The 22,835-nt window shown below is 41.6% G+C and overlaps 1 protein-coding gene across 1 annotated transcript in view; it reads left to right on the top strand.

Annotated features, from left to right (window-relative positions):
- The first annotated feature begins 1,511 nt into the window (after positions 1 to 1,511).
- Positions 1,512 to 22,835, top strand: part of LOC106567292 (protein Niban 2) — a 47,118-nt gene continuing 25,794 nt past the window's right edge. Inside the window, exons 1-2 of the mRNA XM_014136437.3 lie at positions 1,512 to 1,875; positions 20,764 to 20,894. Coding sequence (XP_013991912.1) covers positions 1,821 to 1,875; positions 20,764 to 20,894 — 186 coding nt within the window. The 5' untranslated portion in view covers positions 1,512 to 1,820. The remainder of the gene's footprint in view (positions 1,876 to 20,763; positions 20,895 to 22,835) is intronic.

Genomic DNA, 22,835 nt, shown 5'->3' with positions numbered 1-22,835 from the left:
CACTGACCTGCAATTTGAGATTAACGATCTTCAGTCTGATGCAGTGATTGGAGAACTTTTCAAAACAATGTCACTGACGAGGTTCTATGCATCTCTCGAACAAAACTTTCCAATGATTAGGAGTCATGCTCAGAAGATGTTTCTACTGTTTGGGTCAACCTATGTATGTGAACAGACATTTTCAGTGACGAAATATAACAAGTCAAGGCACAGATCATCTCTTACTGACTCACCTCATAGCAATCCTGCACATAGCGACGTCAGAAACTATACCTGGCTTCACTGCTCTAGTCAATGCCCATCAGAGACTTCACTCCTCACACTGATTGAGTAGTTTAAATGTAATGTTGAGCTCTCTCTTTTTCTTGTGTTTCTGTGCATACCCGTTAACAATAGTTCTGTCCGTGGTGCTGAATGCACAGTGTACTTTTCCCTCCGTGTAGTTCGTTGCATGTTTAATAATGAAAATACCAACCAAAAGGAGAACATGGATGTGGTTTATTTCTGTGCATGTTGAAAAAGTAAAATAAGTAGCATATCTGGACGTGATTTACAGTAGATATATCTGTCGACACAGTCATACACATGATGTATAATCCTGTAATATGATTCTGGCCCGCGATGGCAAAAATATATTCTAATGTGGCCCTCAATGGAAAATAATTGCCCAGGCCTGAATTTATGTATTCTTTAGTGTTGTGTTGTGGCTTTGTTGGCATGCATGTCACGTTTTTTCTTTAAGTTTCCCCCAGCAAGATTGACATACTAAAATCGTCACTGATACGTTTCCTAATGGTTCCTAATCTTTAAGATACGAATTAATTCCTTATGTAGTTCATCTCTGTCGTTTTTTCTTAATTGGTGTAGGTAATTTTAATTGCCAAATTGCATCTATGTGTTTTGTTGATAGGCCCATAGTTACTTTTGCTTTTTCGAGTACATTTGTAGTGCAATTATGTTACGTAGCCTATACGAATCACCGACGCATTATAATAGTCTGTAACGTTTAATCTTTTTTAAATTAGTATTGGTCAAGAACCTTCAGCCAAAACTGGATGGAAATGGTCCGTGGTGGTCCTTTCACTTTTGCCAATGTTGATAATCCACACGGGGGCAGTATACCTCCTCGTTTGAGAAGTCTCATCCCCATCCCTAGCTCATCATCGTCTCCCTAAACTTGGCATTTTGTTTCCTGTCAAAGATGACTTTCTTACAAAAACAGAATTCAAACATTTGACAAAAACTTTACAGAATAACATCATCACACATTGCATAGATGGCTGTAGTGTAGCCTACGCTATATTAGTGTTGAAAACTATTATTAGCCTACATTTATTTGGAAAGGCTAAAAGCAACATTTCCGCACCTCAATAATGAAGTTGAAATTTGGGCCAAATATCATTTCTGTAAATCACGCACTCAACAGTCTGGTAATTGTATACCCAGAAGATTCCTTTAAAAGCCACACCCATGAGGCTGAACACGATGGAGTGATGATTTTGAGAGGGTGTGTCTTGTCAGAATGAACTAACATAGCCCACTTTCTAACTTTTCATTTGAGTTTTCTCACGATCCAGAAAAGGTACAACACGACACGCTCTTCCACAACTTTTTGTCGACCCAGATTTTCTGGCGGATAAGCGACCAACTTGCTTTTGAAACATTGTAGGTGGCGTCGTTTCGTGGAAAGGCGAAGTCATACGCGGTAGACTAGTGTATTTGTTCCTCTCCTAGGTTGAGATACTGTCCGTGACATTGGCCAACGCGCCTTTCTTGCCCCTTCTCTTGGGGTTTGTCGGTTAACCAGCGGAGCTGTAACGATGGGGGATGTAATTTCCACTCACCTGGACGAAGGCAAGCGAGAGATGATTACCGGTAAGCTCCTTGACTTTCCCTCCAATTTACATCTTGGATTGCTGCTTAATATATTTGCGTAAAATGTGAAGAGGGATACAAGACAATTCATTTAAAGGATATGGGCTCCTTACCCACTGTTTTTTTTCTATTCGCGCACAGGAAACTTACTCGTCAGTCAGCATCCCTCGAAAGTTACACGTTTTAAAATGTACATTGTTGCAATAAATTAGAATTCTACATAATGTCAAGTTGCCTGACATAAAACTCAGCTGAATTACATTCAAAACGGACAAACTCTCCCTACTTGAATCAAGCCCAATCTGAAATAACTTATTTCTCAGAGATGATATTACCTACAGATTGTTACACAAAATAATGTGATTTAACCAAATATTTTTGGTATCCATTACTGGGAGTTACAGGTTAGGTCGCTCAAAAAGAGCACAGTGTTACTCCTTTGTCCAAGGACATTACACGTTCTGTTTAGAGGGTGAATTGTCTCTGGAAGACAAAACAGCCAAATACTCCATCTAAACGTGAATCGATTCTCCATTGTGGTATGGTTCTAAAACCATAAATCCCTCTACTTTCATATCACAAAATAATTTCACAAATGCATAATGCACAGTTACTGTACAGCTGTTTTAACCGTTTTTTTTTACACAGTTGCAGCCGACAGTATTTTTCAGTGACAACACGTTTGTGGTGTCTGTCTTCCATTTACACACACAGGTGTACGGCGAAGCAGATAGCTAATTAGCACAGGTAGTCCATGTTGTCTTCCATATGTTTTCCGTAAACAAGCAGTGGTGGAAAAAGTACCCAATTGTCATACTTGAGTAAAAGTAAAGATACAAGTGGCGCAGCGGTCTAAGGTACTGTATCGCAGTGCTTGAGAAGTCACTACAGCCCCGGGTTCGATCCCTGGCTGTGTCACAGCTGGCCGTGACCGTTAGACCCATGAGACAGCGCACAATTGGCCCAGCGTCATCCGAGTTAGGAGAGGGTTTGGCTGGCCGGGACGTCCTTGTCCCATCACGCTCTAGCGACTCCTTGTGGCGTGCGGGGTGGCTGCAAGCTGACTTCGGTGTTTCCTCTGGCACATTGGTGCGGCTGGCTTCCGGGTTAAGCGAACAGTATGTCAAGAAGCAGCGTGGTTGTGTTGTGTTTCGGAGGAGTCATGGCTCTTGACCTTCGACTCTCCCTAGTCCGTACGGCAGTTACAGCAATGGAACAAGACTGTAACTACCAATTGGTTAACACAAAACTGGGGAGAAAAAGGGGTCAAAGTAAAAAAATACTTTAAAAGAAAATGACTGAAGTAAAAGTTAAAGTCGCCCAGTAAAATACTACTTGAGTAAAAGTCTAAAAGTATTTGGTTATAAATATACTTTAAAAAATAAATGTAATTGCTAAAATATATTTAAGTATTAAAAGTATAAATAGTTAAAAATTACTTATATTAAGCAAACCAGACGGCACTATTTACATTTATTTTTATGGATAGCCACTTCAATACTCAGACATGATTTACAAATGAAACGTGTTTAGTGAGTCCGCCAGATCAGAAGCAGTAGGGATGACCAGAGATGTTACATTTTGAATGATTATCAAGAGAACAAGTACTTTTGGGTGTCAGGGAAAATGTATGGAGTAAAAAGTACATTATTTTCTTTAGGAATGTAGTGAAGTAAAAGTTGTCAAATATAAATAGTAAAGTACAGATACCCAAAAAAATGACTTAAGAAGTACTTTCAAGTATTTTTATTAAGTACTTTACACCACTGTAAACAAGCGATGTAACATGGAAATATGGCGTTGTGGGAACCTTACAAAGGTGTGTATCAATTTCACTTTTTTTAATATATAATTATTTCTTGCTGATATGAAAGATAAGGTCCTTATACTTCCAAAATCCTACCGCAAACTCCCCCATACAGAAGACACCTTTGTCTAATGACTCATTTGTGTAATGTAATGGAACTGAACGTCACGATCAAGGGCTACAGGTTAGGTACTGTTTGGTGTATAGGACAGATCATTTTCGACCAACCTTAACTTACCAATATGGGGCGGTAGCGTAGCCTAGTGGTTAGAGCTAGTTTGACTAGCAACCGAAAGGTTGCAAGTTCGAATCCCTGAGCTGACAAGGTACAAATCTGATGTTCTGCCCCTGAACAAGGCAGTTAACCCACTGTTCCTAGGCTGTCATTGAAAATAATAATTTTTATATATATATATATATATATATATATATATATATATATATATATATATATATATATATTTATTTATTTATTTATTTATTTATTTATTTATTTCAAATGGATGTATTTTAATAGTGGAGCATTCTCTAAATTCAAATGCACCATCTGCAACTGGACACATACATTTAGAAGATACATGTTTGGCCGAATCGAGAACAAAAATAGTGTCGCCAAATTAAGCTTTCTGTGCTACACCAAACAGTACCTAACCTGTAACTCCAAACCTACCTGTAACTCCCAGTAATGGATACAAAAATATTTGGTTAAACCACATTATCTGTTCTAACAATCTCTAGCTAAGATAATAACTGCTTTCCCAAGGACAGTCAGCTTGATCATAATGTTTGGGCAGTAGTCTGTCCCACCGTTTTTGAAAATGGGGGCGGTATTCGTTTCTACAGGTTCATGGGAGCTATTTTACCATGCACTAAATAATTACAATAGCTGCTTCTGATTATTCCTTTTTCCAAGAAGAGCTAGACAAAAAATATATATTTTTTACATAGGAAGGTACAGCCCTATTTATTTGAGCCGGAATGCATTGAAGAGGAGTTGAGACAGCGAGAAAAATAATTGCAAGACCAGAAAGCAGCAGCGGCTGGATAAGGAGGGCAAATGACAAACAAGTAAGTTGTTTTGCAGTCGATAGCTAGCTAGCAATATAAGCTCTCTTTTTACATGAGGCAGTGTTGTTCAGTACAATTTTGTGATCGATTCGGCCATAACGGGGCTTGCTAGTACCACTACAAGCCAAGTTTTGCTAGCTAGCTTTGTTTCCTATACCTAAAATGTACTGTAGTCGAAGTTATAGCTAGCTAACTAGCCTAGCTAGCTTCAGTGCACCTCATTAGGAGCGAAACTAGGGAAATATTTTGATGATGAAGAGTAAAGGAATGACTCTGGATTTATGACTCATATTAGTCTTGGAGTAACTATACCTGTGTGTTGTAGCTAGCTAGCTAACGTGTGTCTGTGAGATTTCAAAGTGTCTCATATTATAAACTGGGTGGTTCGAGCTCTGAATGCTGAAAGACCAGCATCAGACCGTATACCACCTGTCTGTATAAGCTCACATGTTGACAGTGCATGTCAGAGTAAAAACCAAGCCATGAGGTCAAATGAATTGTCCGTAGAGCACCGAGACAGGATTGTGTCGAAGCATAGGCCTGGGGAAGGGTAACAAAAAATGCCTGCAGCATTGAAGGTCCCCAAGAACACATTGGGCTCCATCATTCTTAAATGGAAGACGTTTGGAACCACCAAGACTCTTCCTAGAACTGGCCACCCGGCCAAACTGAGCAATCGAGGGAGAAGGGTCTTGTTCAGGGAGATGACAAAGAACACGATTGTCACTCTGACAGAGCTCCAGAGTTCCTCTGTGGAGATGGAAGAACCTTCCAGAAGGACAACCATCTCTGCAGCACTCCATCAATCAGGCCTTTATGGTAGGTAGAGTGGCCAGACGGAAGCCACTCCTCAGTAAAAGGCACATTACAGCCCGCTTGGAGTTTGCCAAAAAGGCACCTAAAAGACTCAGACCATGAGAAACAAGATTCTCTGGTCTGATGAAACCAAGATTGAACTCTTTGGCCTGAATGCCAAGTGCGATGTCTGGAGGAAACCTGGCAACATCCCCACGGCGAAGCATGGTGGTGGCAGCATCATGCTATGGGGATGTTTTTCAGCAGCAGGGACTGGAGGACTAGTCAGGATCGGGGTAAAGATGAACAGAGCAAAGTACAGAGAGATCCATGATGAAAACCTGCTCCAAGAGCGCTCAGGACCTCAAACTGAGGTCGATGGAATTGTCCGTAGAGCTCCGAGACAGGATTGTGTCAAGGCACAGCTCGGGGAAGGGTACCAAAAAAAATGTCTGCAGCATTAAAGGTCCCCAAGAACACAGTGGCCTCCATTCTAAAATGGAAGACGTTTGGCCATGCGGCCAGCTCTACCCAGCTCTTCCTAGTGTGGAATGAAGAAAAAAAAAATGTATTTTTGTTTTTTGAATAGCCAGCGTATTATGAAAGCTGGGGAAATGTTGGTTTAGATAAACAAATGTAGTTCGCTAGCTAGTTGGCTAGGAAACGTCAGCTCGACTTCTTCTTTTCTGCTGTGCTGATGTTGGCTGATCGGATGCCTTCTTCTTTGACCTGAAGGGGAGAATCGATGGAATAGCATCACTTTTCAACGTTCGACCTTGCAACACCATGAGTTGAGACTTCCGATCCGTTTCAAAATCCGTTGTCTGAAAGTGTTGGCTACAAACAGACATTTTTATTTCTCCATGGGAGTATTCACATCAACTGGATCCACCTCCAACAGGATGGTACTACATCCTGAAATTGTTATGAATTCTGGATATGGTGGTTGGTTTAAAACCAGCAAATGTAGATGGCCCGTTATCTACTGGTGAAATGCAGAAACCCTCGATTTCCTTGTAGTGAATACATTTTTGATTTTTATGACATGTTAATACCATATTAATGGGCATATATAGTGAAATAGAGCAGCAGTGAAATTTCCCTTTTATGTTTCTCATATGTCACATGCACTTAGGTATTGAAGTATTTTTAAAGACTTCATCATTGGCAGTGTACAAGGTAAATAACAATTGGTCATCACACAACATAACACTTATTGGAACGACTAGCCCGAAAACCCACATGGGGCCAATGGGGTCATGTTTGCTGGGGTGTGTTTCACTTAACCATTTCTCAATTCAGTCATGTTGAATTGATTATATGAGTTTGCTTGGGTGAAGTGCGGTCTGATCGGGCTACTCCAGACCTGTATTTTCCATGACTAGCCACTCTGTCTGGGGTTCCAACCTCAGAATCCAGGATATGTGACTGTGTGTGGTTGTGGCTGGAAACACTGTATGCCACTTTCCCCCCAGACTGACCCTCACAGGGCTCCAGACTAACACTTTCCCCTGGTGCCACTAAGTTTGTCAGTTGTACCAGCCCATGATTTGGTCACACCACGCCGTCACATAATAAATGTATACATTTACATTTTAGTCATTTAGCAGACGCTCTTATCCAGAGCGACTTACAGTAGTGAATGCATACATATCATACTTTTTTCTTTTTTTCCCCCCCCGTACTGGTCCCCCGTGGGAATCGAACCCACAACCCTGGCGTTGCAAACACCATGCTCTACCAACTGAGCCACACGGGACTATATCCATATATATATATATATATCTTATCAAAGTAATTCAGTGCTTTATTAAAAAATGAGATCGTATTCAAGAAATACATTGTTTCATGTTGTGATTCAAGTTAATGTCACATGCATAAGTACAGTGAAATGCCTTTCTTGAAATCTCGAAACCCAACAATGCGATAATCAATAACTATGTAATACTAGAAAAAAACACGGAAAATATGACGGGAAAGTGGGATACCTAGTCAGTTGTACAACTGCATGCATTCATCTGAAATGTGTCTTTCGCATTTAACCCAACCCCTCTGAATCAGAACTAAGTAAGTATGCATACTATACAGGGGTCAGTTCCAATGTAATATTTACAATTTGCAGGGATACTGGAGTGATGGAGGTATATGTGTAGGGGCAGGTGCGCAACTTCGGTTTTAGAAGTGGGGGGGGGGCATTATTTTTTTTACAATTATAACTTTTTATCTGGTCGGATATACACTCCAAACAGCCTACCTGACCACTCGGAGGCATCCACATGGCTCTAAAGCACACCATTGTCTCGTTTTGTATCACATTCCAATTATAAAACTGAGGGGGGGAAAAAATGCAATTTCAGAATGTCCCCCCTCCTCAGTGCGCCCCTGTGTAGGGGTAAGGTGACTAGGCAACAGGATATAAAAAACAGAGTAGCAGCAGCTTGTATGTGAGTGGTTGTGCGTGTGTGTGGAGTTAGTATAAATATATGTGCATATTTTGTGAGTGAGAAGAGGATGGAGTGAATGTGTGTGTTTAGGGACCCTGTGAGTGTGCATAGACAATGCTAAATAAAAGGTTAAAAAAAATACAAGGTTAACTCAGTCTCCGTGGTCATTTTGTTAGCTATTTATCAGTCGTATTGCTTGGGGATAGAAGCTGTTCAAGAGCCTGTTGGTCCCAGACTCGATGCACCGGTACTGCTTGCCATGTGGAAGCAGAGAGAATAGTCTATGGCTTGGGTGGTTGGAGTCTTTTTTTACGATTTTCCGGGCCTTCCTAATGTGCAACCTAATCCAGTGATTGTCATTCATTATGGGTTGACAATTAGGCTGTTTTATTTTACATTTTAAAATAGGGCTCCAGAATAAAAAAAAAAAGAATAATTCTCCAATTGAATGAATTTGACTACGTCTTAATGTGCACTAATACCAAAGGCTAGTTCATATTGGAAACACAAAACACATTAGCTAGATTGCTAAATCTAAATATGATACTCACTGTTAGTAGTCATTAGTGATGGGAAGTTGGGCTCAAAAGAAGGAATCTTTCGACTTTCATTCATTTGAGTCGACATTTTGTTGTGTGACAGCCTAAATTTTAAAATGGATTCAATTTGTTTTTGTCACTGGCCTACACACAATACCCTGTAATGTAATTATGTTTTTCGAAATGTTTACAAATTAATAAAAAATTAAAAGCTGAAATATCTTTAGTCAGTAAGTATTCAACCCCTTTGTTTATGGCAAGCCTAATTCAGATTCAACCACAAAGACAAGGGAGGTTTTCCAATGCCTTGCAAAGAAGGGCACCTATTGGTAGATGGGTTTTTCTTCTCTTTGCTCATTATCTATTTTCCTGCGCACATATGAGAGATAGTTGGTGGTCGGCGCATGTCTCTGGAGCCGCTGAGCCGGAGGAGCTTGTATTAATCCTGCTGTAGGACTCATTGCGGCCAGCACTAGCAGGTCAAACAAATGACTAGTCACTCAGGAAAAAAACAAATCATGACTCTCGAGTCAGTACAAAGAGTTAGTTAAAAAATAATGAATCGTTTGCGAACTGCATATCACTTAATGCCCTACCTTGGTAATCGCAATTGCCAGTGCTCATTTCATGCGCTCCTTATCTCAAAGCCATATAAAATATTTTGGTTGTAAAAATAGTTGCTATTGAGCTCAAAATTTGAGAGCTGCGAAATAAAAAGTATAGCTATAGAAAGCTGATAACCTCATTTTTTTTCAACTGTGGCAACAGAATGGCCCACAATATGATTTTTAAATGTTATACAATCAGAAAACCCTTTTTTTTCTCCCAGAGCATTTTTTTACCCCCCTGGGAAAGAGAGAGTGGTTCTCTTGACACAGCAACAGGCCCCAACGAAATGGGTACAGGGGCAGGCAGACACTTTCATTACAGGAGTCATGAGGATAATGTACTTTTATGTTTGACCAAATTATTGTTTTGGATAAGAGCAAGATCATTTTTATTTGTCAAATGGCAGCCAAGCATCGATCATCATGTCACCAGAATAAGACCCTCGATATAAGGCGCATCAAGCTCATCGCAGTGCACTTTCACCACCCTGTGAAGTTCATCGTAACTTATTGTAGCCTAATAAACTGCATGGTTTCCCGGGTTGTAGTGGGAGGACCACACATGTCATCGCATGACTCCAAGTTTACTTTGATATGATGGTTATTATTAGGGCTGACCCCATTTAGTCGACTAGTCGATAGGCTGTTGGTCAACCCATATTTCTTTTTTTGTCGAGCTGTGGCAAATATATCAAAATGAATGTTATGGCACACGAGACGCCTGTCTGAGTGGTCTAATCCATTGTGTAGGCCGCGGGGATGGTTCACCTGTAGTACATTTACCATTTCTAATCTAAAATGTTTGTTTGGATAAGGTCATTTCTGTTAATGCATTCAATGTAGTAGTAGTAATAATAATATAGTCTTACCATTGTCACTGTAGGAATGGACACGTTATTTGATTCCGTTTACGATTAGTCAATTTATTCATTGTCTTCTGTTTGGAACGCTCCTGTCAAATTTGAGTTATGCATAGAACTAGGTCTAGGCTACCTGGCCTGAGTGCAAATGTAGGCTTATAAATGTGCCCATTTGGGAATCTGATACTATTTCTGATTGTCTTAACTCACCACCACTGTGGAGCTTCTCAAAGTAATTTTTTCGTCGCCTCAAAAAAAGCAAGTGAACAAAGTCTGTTTTTACATCCATTGAGAATGACAGTAGTTCATGCTCTGATCTGATGCAAATGTCATAAAATAGGCCAACCTGATTACTTCTTATCCCTTGTGCAAATACCCTACAGCTGTCTGTCTGGAGCTCACTGGCATGGTAAACTCTAAGGGCCCAGAATATTGTATACAATGTTGCAAGTTTGCTGCACCAGCTTCAGGCCAGACCCAAGTTAATAGTTGATACAATATTTCAAGTTTCTTGCAGACAGGCCATGTGTAGCCAATGTGATTTATAGGATACTTATTTTTATCAGGATATTTTCAACCTGCGGGCTGCAATGTTTTTATTTGTTGGCTTTATGTAGGCTATTTTTTTACGCAATGGCAATAGAAGTTACTTTTAGGTTTGTATCACTTTCATTTAGTTAGAATTTTGATTAACCACATTACATTGATTTTGACATATGAAGACTTTATTATAAATTAAATTAAACTGTTCCACGAAAATGTGCATATGAAAATCATAACTGGCACACAGATCAGTAGAAATGGTATAATAACTTGGCACTCCAAATGGAAAAGGTTGCTGACCGCTGGTGTAGAATCTGCAAAGGCCAGCAGCGGGAGGAGGAGGGTTGGGCTATATTGATCTCTGGCTCCCTCTTTAGTAATTTGTATCTTCCTTTTTTTTTATTGCAGTGCTTAAAGCATCAGACAAAGTAGCCTACATATAGTTGATTTTATTCTAACATGGGGTGTGTCTACATATTGAAAAATACACGTTTTAAAATTTCAACCAATCGATTGGTCGAAAGAACCGATGACTCTCGGTTGACTATTATATATACTGAGTGTACAAAACAAGAATGATCCAACACCCAAAGGACATCCAGCCAACTTGATACAACTGTGGGAAGCATTTGGGTCAACATGGGCCAGCATCCCTGTGGAATGCTAGGGCACTGCGTTCATCCACCACTGGCCTGCTGGCCCCCCTACCTCTGAGGAAGCACAGTTCCCGCTCAGCCCAGTCAAAACTGTTCGCTGCTCTGGCACCCCAATGGTGGAACAAGCTCCCTCACGACGCCAGGACAGCGGAGTCAATCACCACCTTCCGGAGACACCTGAAACCCCACCTCTTTAAGGAATACCTAGGATAGGATAAAGTAATCCTTCTAACCCCCCCCCTTAAAATATTTAGATGCACTATTGTAAAGTGGTTGTTCCACTGGATATCATAAGGTGAATGCACCATTTTGTAAGTCGCTCTGGATAAGAGCGTCTGCTAAATGACTTAAATGTAATGTAAATGTAATGTAATGAATGCTTTTGACACCATGTAGAGTCCATTCCCCAATGAATTGAGGCTGTTCTGATGGCAACAAGGGGGTGCACAACTCAATATTATGGAAGGTGTTTCTTATGTTTCGTACACTCAATGTTTTTGGAAAACGTATTTTTTGTATTTTTTTTTATAATGCTATTCTACAGATTTTGTCAGGAGACTAAGATAAAATGTTGTGGTTTTAAAGATAATTTCCTGCAATACTACATTTTTTGTCATTGGTGTGAGAAAAATGTGCTGTTTTGTAGCTCATCTCAAGCTAGTCTACATCATTTGCCATGAGGCTGAGAGATTCAGGATTCTGTCCCTGTGTAGCTTCTAAATATGTCTAAAGCTGCAGATTTAGAAGGAAAGGGAGGGAAGTGAGTGTGTGTACAGAAGAAGAAACAGGTAGGAACATGCCTTGGGATTACTGAGCAGAAAGCTAGTTTGGTTCTCACATACTGCTGTATTTTTGTCCTCCCTCTCTCGCTCTTTCACAATGTAGTTCTTTTGGCCGACAAATCCTATATAAAGGTTTTTCATTCTCTCTATGCAGCTTTATTTCTACCTGTCATATTTCTATTGTTTCATCTTAAACCTTTTTGTCTATTTCCCAGCACTACCCAACCCACTGCATAAGGTGAGAGGTGTGTGTGTGTGTGTGTGTGTGTGTGTGTGTGTGTGTGTGTGTGTGTGTGTGTGTGTGTGTGTGTGTGTGTGTGTGTGTGTGTGTGTGTGTGTGTGTGTGTGTGTGTGTGTGTGTGTGTGTGTGTGTGTGTGTGTGTGTGTGTGTGTGTGTGTGTGTGTGTGTGTGTGTGTGTGTACACATGTTTGTACCTGTGGGAGGAGTGGTTAGTCAGCTCTTTTCCTTTGGGAGTATACTGTTTGGAGTAGTTGGCTGTACTGGTCGACGTCTCCACATTTGTTGTCAAGGCACATTCTCAGCAGCTGAACTCCTCTTTGACTCACACACACACACACACACACACCCCCTTTCTGTTTTCTTTCCTACTCTTAGACTTGTGTTAATCAGGTGTCAGTGAACCTCTTGAACCTAGTCCGTCACTCCTTCATCCCTTTAACCCTCCTATTGTGTTGGTTTCATGTTAATTCATTCTGTTTCTTCTGTTTGCTCATTGACCTGAGCTCATACAACTCGTTTTTGAGTAAAAAAAGCATAATGTATGGATTATTTTGACTATAATAAATACTCAGAAATATATTGTGTTATTTATCACAGACTACTTTGTGTCAAAGTTTAACAAGGACTCTCTCCCCACCAGTGTCATGATCAAAGATATGATCAAGAGCCTCACAAACAGTATATCGTTTGGTCATTGTACTGCCACAGAATGAAATGTGAGCAAGGCCTCAAAAAGCTTTATATGCCTAAGCTGCAAGAAAAGTTCTATATATTATTGAAACAATGTTGCAATTGTTTGTGAGAATGCCAACAGGTGTGGTTCCCGTGGGGGAAAGATTCTATTGGGGAAAGGTTCCCGTGGGGGTTGCCATGGAAGCCAAGAAGGGGAGCGAGGTGTGTGTGTGCTACAACACACATGCATGTGGGGGTCTGGGAGAGGAAGTGTGTCCATCTGATGAACAGGCTTGTGCCTGAACTAAATTTTATACACTAAAACCGGGAACGCCACAGGTGTACAAAAGTTAGATAAAACACCAAAAATGTCATGAAAATCATCAAAATGTATTTTGTGTGTTCAGATGCCCTGTGTGGACCAAGTCATGGAACCTTATGACAATCAGATTAAATTAACTACATTGTTCAGAGAGAACTTGTAAATCGGTCCAATTCAACCGGAACACAGTAGGAGGGTTAATACATTATATGGTACAGTAGGCCTAGCCCTCATCCCAGTGTGACAGTGTACCATTCAAGCTACAGGATGTCTGCTGATTCTTAGAGTTTTCCAGCTGTTTAGACGATCTGCACCCAATGGAAACAGGAAGGGAAATGATCAATGCACGCTGACTACTGTACTCTCACTCACTCTGTCTGCCTTTCTACCACTCACTCACACAAACAAACAAACAAACACAGGCTAGAAGTAGGTGTTTGTGCTGTCAGTCTCTAATCCCCGGCACTGGGACTGCCTACTTCTTGTATTTGGGATGACAGGGCACTAAGTAGACACACACCGTTTCCTAATTTAGCCCTTAAGTGCATTCAAATCTCCATCAGTTTAGTTTGCTGCAGACTGTCATTCAAGCCATGCCTTCATTCCAGTGGGGAAGTGTGTCATTTGACCTAACTCTCCCTGTGGCCAGTCTGCAGGCTTTGGCACACTAACCCAGCCTGTGGAAAGTGCAGCATGTGAATGAAATAGCAACTCTAGCCTCTGGTTGTGAATGGGGCTAGCTCTGGTCCTCAGAGAACACACATGGGTGTCTAGTGTATTGTTCTCAGTCAGAGGTCACAGGCACAGTACAGAGGATGTGTGGGAAATAATGGATCAAAGTGCTCACAGATGTAGCAGGAGATATCTGGTACCCTCATGATGACTCAAACAACATCCAAGCCCTGCTGGCCTGTTTCCACTGTTATACAAATACACACAGGGTGGTGTCATGATGAATTAGACCAGTGTGGAATATATTATACAGGTGAAACTGAGGGGAACACCCTTTTTAGTATCTATGTCTAGATCCTTCTCAGTATTTATTTTTGGGGTTCTGAAACCCAGGATTGAAACAAGAATGTTTTGTTTTTTTATACAGTGCATTACAATACAGAGTGTTTGAGTGTTACTTTGAGATTACTTCTCTCCCCTTTTTCCTATCTTGTCAGGTCTTTCCTTCCTGCCCTCCTACTCAAAGGCTGCTCTCTCTTTCCTGTGGCGCCTCTACCATAAACATCTCACAGATTACTGTGTCATGTCAGAGTTGAGCTGAGAACACGGAGCCACCACAAGCTAAGCCTGTGTACTATAAGGGATCTTTAGGAAAAGTGCTATATTTAGGAAAAGTACTACTGGTATCTTAAGGAAAAGTCCTACCAAAAATAACTTGTTTTTATAATAAAGAAGATGGTCTTTATTGCTGGTTAGACCATGGTATTTTACCATTCAACATCCTGATGCTTGAATCTCCATATAGTCTGTAGTGTGGTACAAATTCAGTAGGTACAATGTTATTGTAGGCTCTAATGTGCCTTGACTGTAGAAGTCTTCATTATCTGTTCCAATTTATAATTCATTTATTGTACTACCTTTATGAACTGAGTGTAAAAAAACATTAGGAAATCTTTCCATGACAGACTGACTAGGTGAATCCAGGTGAAATATATGATCCCTTGTTGATGTAACTTGTTAAATTCACTTCAATCAGTGGAGATGAAGGGGAGGAGACAGATTTAAAGAAGGATTTTTAAGCCATGAAACAAGGGTGAATGGGCAAGACAAAATATTTAAGTGCCTTTGAACGGGTTATGGTAGTAGGTGCCAGGCACACCGGTTTCAGTTAGAGGTCGACCGATTAATCGGAATGGCCGATTTTTAATTAGGGCCGATTTCAAGTTTTCATAACAATTGGTATTTTTGGCCACCGATTTGCCGATTTAAAAAAAAAAAAAAAAAAAAAAAAAAATATATATATATATATATATATATATATTTTTTAACACCTTTATTTAACTAGGCAAGTCAGATTAAGAACACGTTCTTATTTTCAATGACGGCCTAGGAACGGGTGTTAACTGCCTTGTTCAAGGGGGATTTGGGGATTCGTTTTTGCAACCTGCTGGTTACTAGTCCAACGCTCTAACCACCTGCCTTACATTGCACTCCACGAGGAGCCTGCATGGCAGGCTGACTACCTGTTATGCGAGGGCAGCAAGAAGCCAAGGTAAGTTGCTATCTAGCATTAAACTTATCTTATAAAAAAACTATCAGTCTTAACATAATCACGAGTTGACTACACATGGTTGATGATATTACTAGTTTATCTAACGTATTCTGCGTTGCATATAATCGATGCGGTGCCTGTTAATTTCTCATCGAATCACAGCCTACTTCGACAAACGGGTGATGATTTAACAAGCGCATTTGCGAAAAAAGCACTGTCGTTGCACCAATGTACCTAACCATAAACATCAATGCCTTTCTTTAATATATATTTATTTATTTTATTTATTTTTTATTTTTTTTAAACCTGCATATTTAGTTAATATTGCCTGCTAACATGAAACTGTGTCACTGCTCTTGCGTTCATTGCCTGGCTTGTTGCGAACTAATTTGCCAGAATTCTACGTAATTATGACATACCATTGAAGGTTGTGCAATCTAATAGGAATATTTAGACTTAGGGATGCCACCCGTTAGATAAAATACAGAACGGTTCCGTATTTCACTGAAAGAAAAAAACATTTTGTTTTCGAGATGATAGTTTCCAGATTCCACCATATTAATGACCTAAGGCTCATATTTCTGTGTGTTTATTATATTATAATTAAGTCTATGATTTGATAGAGCAGTCTGACTGAGCGGTGGTAGGCACCAGCAGGCTCGTAAGCATTTATTCAAACAGCACTTTCGTGCGTTTTGCCAGCAGCTCTTCGCAATGCATTGCGCTGTTTATGACTTCAAGCCTGTCAACTCCCAAGATTAGGCTGGTGTAACCGATGTGAAATGGCTAGCTGGGTTAGCGGGTGTGCGCTAATAGCGTTTCAAATGTCACTCGCTCTGAGACTTGGAGTAGTTGTTCCACTTGCTCTATATGGGTAACGCTGCTTCGAGGGTGGCTGTTGTCGATGTGTTACTGGTTCGAGCCCAGGTAGGGGCGAGGAGAGGGACGGAAGCTATACTGTTACACTGGTGTCGTGTCTTTGGGGTACCATTAAACTGAAGACATGTTTATCAATTAACTCCCTCTAATTATTATCACGCGATTAAACTGATTAATCGTTTAATTGTAAGTAACTAGGAGATCGGGGCACCAAGGAAAATATTCAGATTACAAAGTTATAATTTTCCTAATATAACTTTCCTATATTATAACATTATATATTATATTCTATTATAGTATAGGTCGATTATCTTCTGGTTTAAATGGTGTATTTTACCTCGCGTCCAGTCTCATTCCAAACGTCGTAAATTGTTGTATCTGCACGAACCCAGTCTTTACTAAAATCATCCATACATCAATTGTCTTAAAATCATTTATTTACTAAACTAAGTAATTCACATAAAGTATACAAACAGTAATTATCATCACAAAGAATTGGTAGAGTAATGTGCCCTAGTGGCTAACAGGCATGGCTGGTGTCTTGTAGAACAATGGGTCATAAAATGTTCAGCTGAGGAGGTACACAGAGTTCATTAATATTAACAATTGACAATTGAACGCTCACTCATTCGGGAACAATTGCAATCAATATATACACTGCTCAAAAAAATAAAGGGAACACTTAAACAACACATCCTAGATCTGAATGAAAGAAATAATCTTATTAAATACTTTTTTCTTTACATAGTTGAATGTGCTGACAACAAAATCACACAAACATAATCAATGGAAATCCAATTTATCAACCCATGGAGGTCTGGATTTGGAGTCACACTCAAAATTAAAGTGGAAAACCACACTACAGGCTGATCCAACTTTGATGTAATGTCCTTAAAACAAGTCAAAATGAGGCTCAGTAGTGTGTGTGGCCTCCACGTGCCTGTATGACCTCCCTACAACGCCTGGGCATGCTCCTGATGAGGTGGCGGATGGTCTCCTGAGGGATCTCCTCCCAGACCTGGACTAAAGCATCCGCCAACTCCTGGACAGTCTGTGGTGCAACGTGGCGTTGGTGGATGGAGCGAGACATGACGTCCCAGATGTGCTCAGTTGGATTCAGGTCTGGGGAACGGGCGGGCCAGTCCATAGCATCAATGCCTTCCTCTTGCAGGAACTGCTGACACACTCCAGCCACATGAGGTCTAGCATTGTCTTGCATTAGGAGGAACCCAGGGCCAACTGCACCAGCATATGGTCTCACAAGGGGTCTGAGGATCTCATCTCGGTACCTAATGGCAGTCAGGCTACCTCTGGCGAGCACATGGAGGGCTGTGCGGCCCCCCAAAGAAATGCCACCCCACACCATGACTGACCCACCGCCAAACCGGTCATGCTGGAGGATGTTGCAGGCAGCAGAACGTTCTCCACGACGTCTCCAGACTCTGTCACGTGCTCAGTGTGAACCTGCTTTCATCTGTGAAGAGCACAGGGCGCCAGTGGCGAATTTGCCAATCTTGGTGTTCTCTGACAAATGCCAAATGTCCTGCACGGTGTTGGGCTGTAAGCACAACCCCCACCTGTGGACGTCGGGCCCTCATACCACCCTCATGGAGTCTGTTTCTGACCGTTTGAGCAGACACATGCACATTTGTGGCCTGCTGGAGGTCATTTTGCAGGGCTCTGGCAGTGCTCCTCCTGCTCCTCCTTGCACAAAGGCGGAGGTAGCGGTCCTGCTGCTGGGTTGTTGCCCTCCTACGGCCTCCTCCACGTCTCCTGATGTACTGGCCTGTCTCCTGGTAGCACCTCCATGCTCTGGACACTACGCTGACAGACACAGCAAACCTTCTTGCCACAGCTCGCATTGATGTGCCATCCTGGATGAGCTGCACTACCTGAGCCACTTGTGTGGGTTGTAGACTCCGTCTCATGCTACCACTAGAGTGAAAGCACCGCCAGCATTCAAAAGTGACCAAAACATCAGCCAGGAAGCATAGGAACTGAGAAGTGGTCTGTGGTCACCACCTGCTGAACCACTCCTTTATTGGGGGTGTCTTGCTTATTGCCTACAATTTCCACCTGTTCTCTATTCCATTTGCACAACAGCATGTGAAATTTATTGTCAATCAGTGTTGCTTCCTAAGTGGACAGTTTGATTTCACAGAAGTGTGATTGACTTGGAGTTACATTGTGTTGTTTAAGTGTTCCCTTTATTTTTTTGAGTAGTATATTTACGCTCAGTGTGTCGTCGGGATCCTTGTTGGAGCGTCGTTCTGTGGAGAGTTTTGTCCTCTCTCTCTCTCTATCGGTTAGAATGGATCTTTCAAAGCGACATTCATTAATATCGTTATAGAATGGATGTTTCGTTGGTCTTCGCATTCAATGATATAATTTACTTAGCTGCAGACTAATAATTATAATCAAAGACTTGTTCTTATTCTGTCGGTATCAATAGTCTAAAAGTTAACCACGTGGTATAGTTCACTTTCAGTAGAGTACTTGGATGGTCAAACCTATTGGCCAACTCGCAATGGAGTGGAGGCCGGGTCTGTTAGACTAGTAAGTCAGGGGGGGGGTTTATAGTGAACATAGAACATGACGCCTGGTCTTGTCTGTGTCCCTGGGGGCGTGCCGATGACTGAGTTAAGCTTGGTACAGAAATCCAATTCTATCACATTAACATCAGTACATAGCATCTCAATGTATTACAAATAGCTTTATCCTTATTAATACATTCTATTCAACCATGTGGATGCAAGTCTCAAGGCTGAGGCTATTATATAAACCGTTTTATGGTAATATGGCTATATTGTCTCTTCTGAGTATCACAAAATTGTACCAAGCGGACCAGTTCGTAGCTGGATTCTGCACCAATCTTTCATACCTTCTCCAGAACACAAATGTCGCTTGGCTCCCCAATTCTGTGAGTTGGAAGAATTTCCTGTGTCTCTCTATGGGCCATGTGGCAAGAGATTCTCCTCTTAGAGTTTTTACAACACTTTCACACAGGGCCTGGGTGGGGGAAGGTAGGTTGGGGGATGGTGCAAGGGGGGAGGGGGTCAACTGTCCTCCCTGTACTCAAAGAGGCCAAGGTCATGACACTGGCAATACTAAAGTGCCTATAAGAACATCCAATAGTCAAAGGTATATGAAATACAAATCGTATAGAGAGAAATAGTCCTATAATTCCTATAATAACTACAACCTAAAACTTCTTACCTGGGAATATTGAAGACTCATGTTAAAAGGAACCACCAGCTTTCATATGTTCTCATGTTCTGAGCAAGGCACTTAAACGTTAGCTTTCTTACATGGCACATATTGCACTTTTACGTTCTTCTCCAACACCTTTTTGTTTTTGCATTATTTAAACCAAATTGAACATGTTTTATTATTTATTTGAGGCTAAATTGATTTTATTGATGTATTATATTAAGTTAAAATAAGTGTTCATTCAGTATTGTTGTAATTGTCAATATTACAAAGAAATGTAAAGAAATCGGCCGATTTAATCGGTATCGGCTTTTGTTTGGTCCTCCAGTAATCGGTATCGGCGTTGAAAAATCCTAACCGGTCGACCTCTAGTTTCAGCGTGTCAAGAACTGCAACGGGTTTTTCACCCTCAACAGTTTCCTGTGTGCTTTCGACACCTTGTAGAGTCCATGTCTAGTTCTGAGGGAAAAAGGGGGTTGCAACTCAATATTAATATTTGGAAAGTGTTTTTAATGTTTTGTACACTCAGTGTGTTTAGCCCTTTCTCAATTAATGAAGTCTCTGTTTAAACATACTATAACTCATGATTTGGTATAATTCCTTATAGTGACATGTGAGAGCAATTTAAATTTTATTGCTTGGCTTTTCATATACGGCTGATAGAAAGGTGGTAAAAATACTGGAGGGTTAATGCCCTCTCTTCCACAGTCTCTCTTTGCTTTACCTGTCTGAGTCCGGTCCAGTCCACCTTTCGTTACGAGTCACCGTATAGTATAGCCTCTCTGCAAGCCTGTCGTCTATGCCCCCTTCGGTAGTCTCACAGCTTGTCTTCAAGACCATGTCCTCTGTGATCTGATGAGTCACATTACTGATGTGTCATGCTCTGGCCCTGCTGCCAGTTGAAGTTTCTGGGACTGTGTGGCCTAGCTGTGCTCTCTCTCCTGCTCTCCCACATTCTCTCCTGCTCTCCCACATTATCTCCTGCATTCTTTGCTACTCTCACTCTCTTTGTCTGTGGCTGTTTTTCTGTGACTGTCTAGCATGTTGTCTCTGTCTCTCTGTGTGTGTGTGTGTGACTGTTTTGTCACATTGACATGTCTGTTTTGACGTTGATGTTTGAGTAACTTGGCACCTGTTGTCATTTACATTACATACTGGGTTATTCAGGCTGTGTTGTGTGCGTTCTGTGAATGTGTCTCTAACTGTAAGTTCTAACTGTCATCTATCTCTGCCCACAGCTCGTACCAGGCAGGTGATGGGGGAGTTTGGCCATGTGTACGAACAGCAGTATGCAGTGGCCCTCTTCAACAGTGTCCGCTTTGAGATCGAGGGGGGAGGAGGGCCCCAGTCACAACTCCTGCACCGCAAGGCAAGAGGCCGGCCCGGAAACGACTGTCTGTCGCACTCGTTTACCCCCTGTTGCTGTTTTTGTCTTCCTCTGTTCTTCTCTCACTCCATCTGTCCCTCTTCCATTTTTTTTTATTTATATATAAACTCAGCAAAAAAAGAAACGTCCTCTCACTGTCAACTGCATTTATTTTCAGAAAACATAATGTGTAAATGAACATATTTAAATGAACATAAGAATATTCAACAACTGAGACATAAACTGAACAAGTTCCACAGACATGTGACTAACAGAAATTGATGACTGTGTCCCTGAACACAGGGGGGGGTCAAAATCAAAAGTAACAGTCAGTATCTGGTGTGGCCACCAGCTGCATTAAGTACTGCAGTGCATCTCCTCATGGATTGCACCAGATTTGCCAGTTCTTGCTGTGAGATGTTACCCCATTCTTCTACCAAGGCACTTGCACATTCCCGGACATTTCTGGGGGGAATGGCATAGGACACTAAAGAGGCCTTTCTACTGACTCTAAAAAAACACCAAAAGAAAGATGCCCAGGGTCCCTGCACATCTGCGTGAACGTGCCTTAGGCATGCTGCAAGGAGGCATGAGGACTGCAGATGTGGCCAGGGCAATAAATTGCAATGTCCATACTGTGAGACCCCTAAGACAGCGCTACAGAGAGACAGGACGGACAGCTGATGGTCCTCAGTGGCAGACCAGGGGTAACAACACCTGCACAGGATCGGTACATCCAAACATCACACCTGCGGGACAGGTACAGGATGGCAACAACAACTGCCCGAGTTACACCAGGAACGCACAATCCCTCCATCAGTGCTCAGACTGTCCTCAACAGGCTGAGAGAGGCTGGACTGAGGGCTTGTAGGCCTGTTGTAAGGCAGGTCCTCACCAGACATCAGCGGCAACAACGTCGCCTATGGGCACAAACCTATCGTCGCTGGACCTGACAGGACTGACAAAAAGTGCTCTTCACTGACGAGTCGCGGTTTTGTCTCACCAGGGTTGACGGTTGGATTCGCGTTTATCGCAGCAGGAATGAGCGTTACCCCGAGGCCTGTACTCTGGAGCGGGATCGATTTGGAGGTGGAGGGTCCGTCATGGTCTGGGGTGGTGTGTCACAGCATCATCGGACTGAGCTTGTTGTCATTGCAGGCAATCTCAAAGCTGTGCGTTACGGGGAAGACATCCTCCTCCCTCATGTGGTACCCTTCCTGTAGGCTCATCCTAACACGCCTGGGACCTGTTGGATTGGAGGGTGAGGGCTAGGGCCATTCCCCCAGAAATGTCTGGGAACTTGCAGGTGCCTTGGTGGAAGAGTGGGGTAACATCTCACAGCAAGAACTGGCAAATTTGGTGTAGTCCATGAGGAGGAGATGCACTGCAGTACTTAGTGCAGCTGGTGGCCACCTCAGATACTGACTGTTACTTTGACTTTGACCCACTCTTTCTTCAGGGAGACATTATTCAATTTCTGTTAGTCACATGTCTGTAGAACCTGTTCAGTTTATGTCTCAGTTGTTGAATCTTGTTATGTTCATACAAATATTTACACATGTTAAGTTGCTGAAAATAAACGCAGTTGACAGTGAGAGGACGTTTTCTTTTTTTGCTGAGTTTATGTTGTGTGTGTGTAATTTTAACAATACAAAACATACACAAACGACAGCATACAGACACACACAAACATCAACTACATCACACCTGCCCAGACCCACCTGCTCACACCCCCATCTCCAGCGCCCACATTACCCTCTTCCACATGGCCTCAAACTGCACCATTTTGTTTCTCTCTATCACCCACGCACTTTCAACATTTAGATAATAATGCATTTGACCTTTCCATTGTGTTAATGGTGGAGGTTTTGTTGATTTCCTGTTTTTAAATATATATTTTTTTAGATGATTGATGGTAAAAGTATCGTCCAACCCATTGGGTAT

The sequence above is a fragment of the Salmo salar genome, chromosome 01, assembly GCF_965601325.2.
Source record: "Salmo salar chromosome 01, fSalSal1, whole genome shotgun sequence".
NCBI lineage: Eukaryota > Metazoa > Chordata > Actinopteri > Salmoniformes > Salmonidae > Salmo > Salmo salar.
This window is presented reverse-complemented; position numbering and strand designations above follow the sequence as displayed.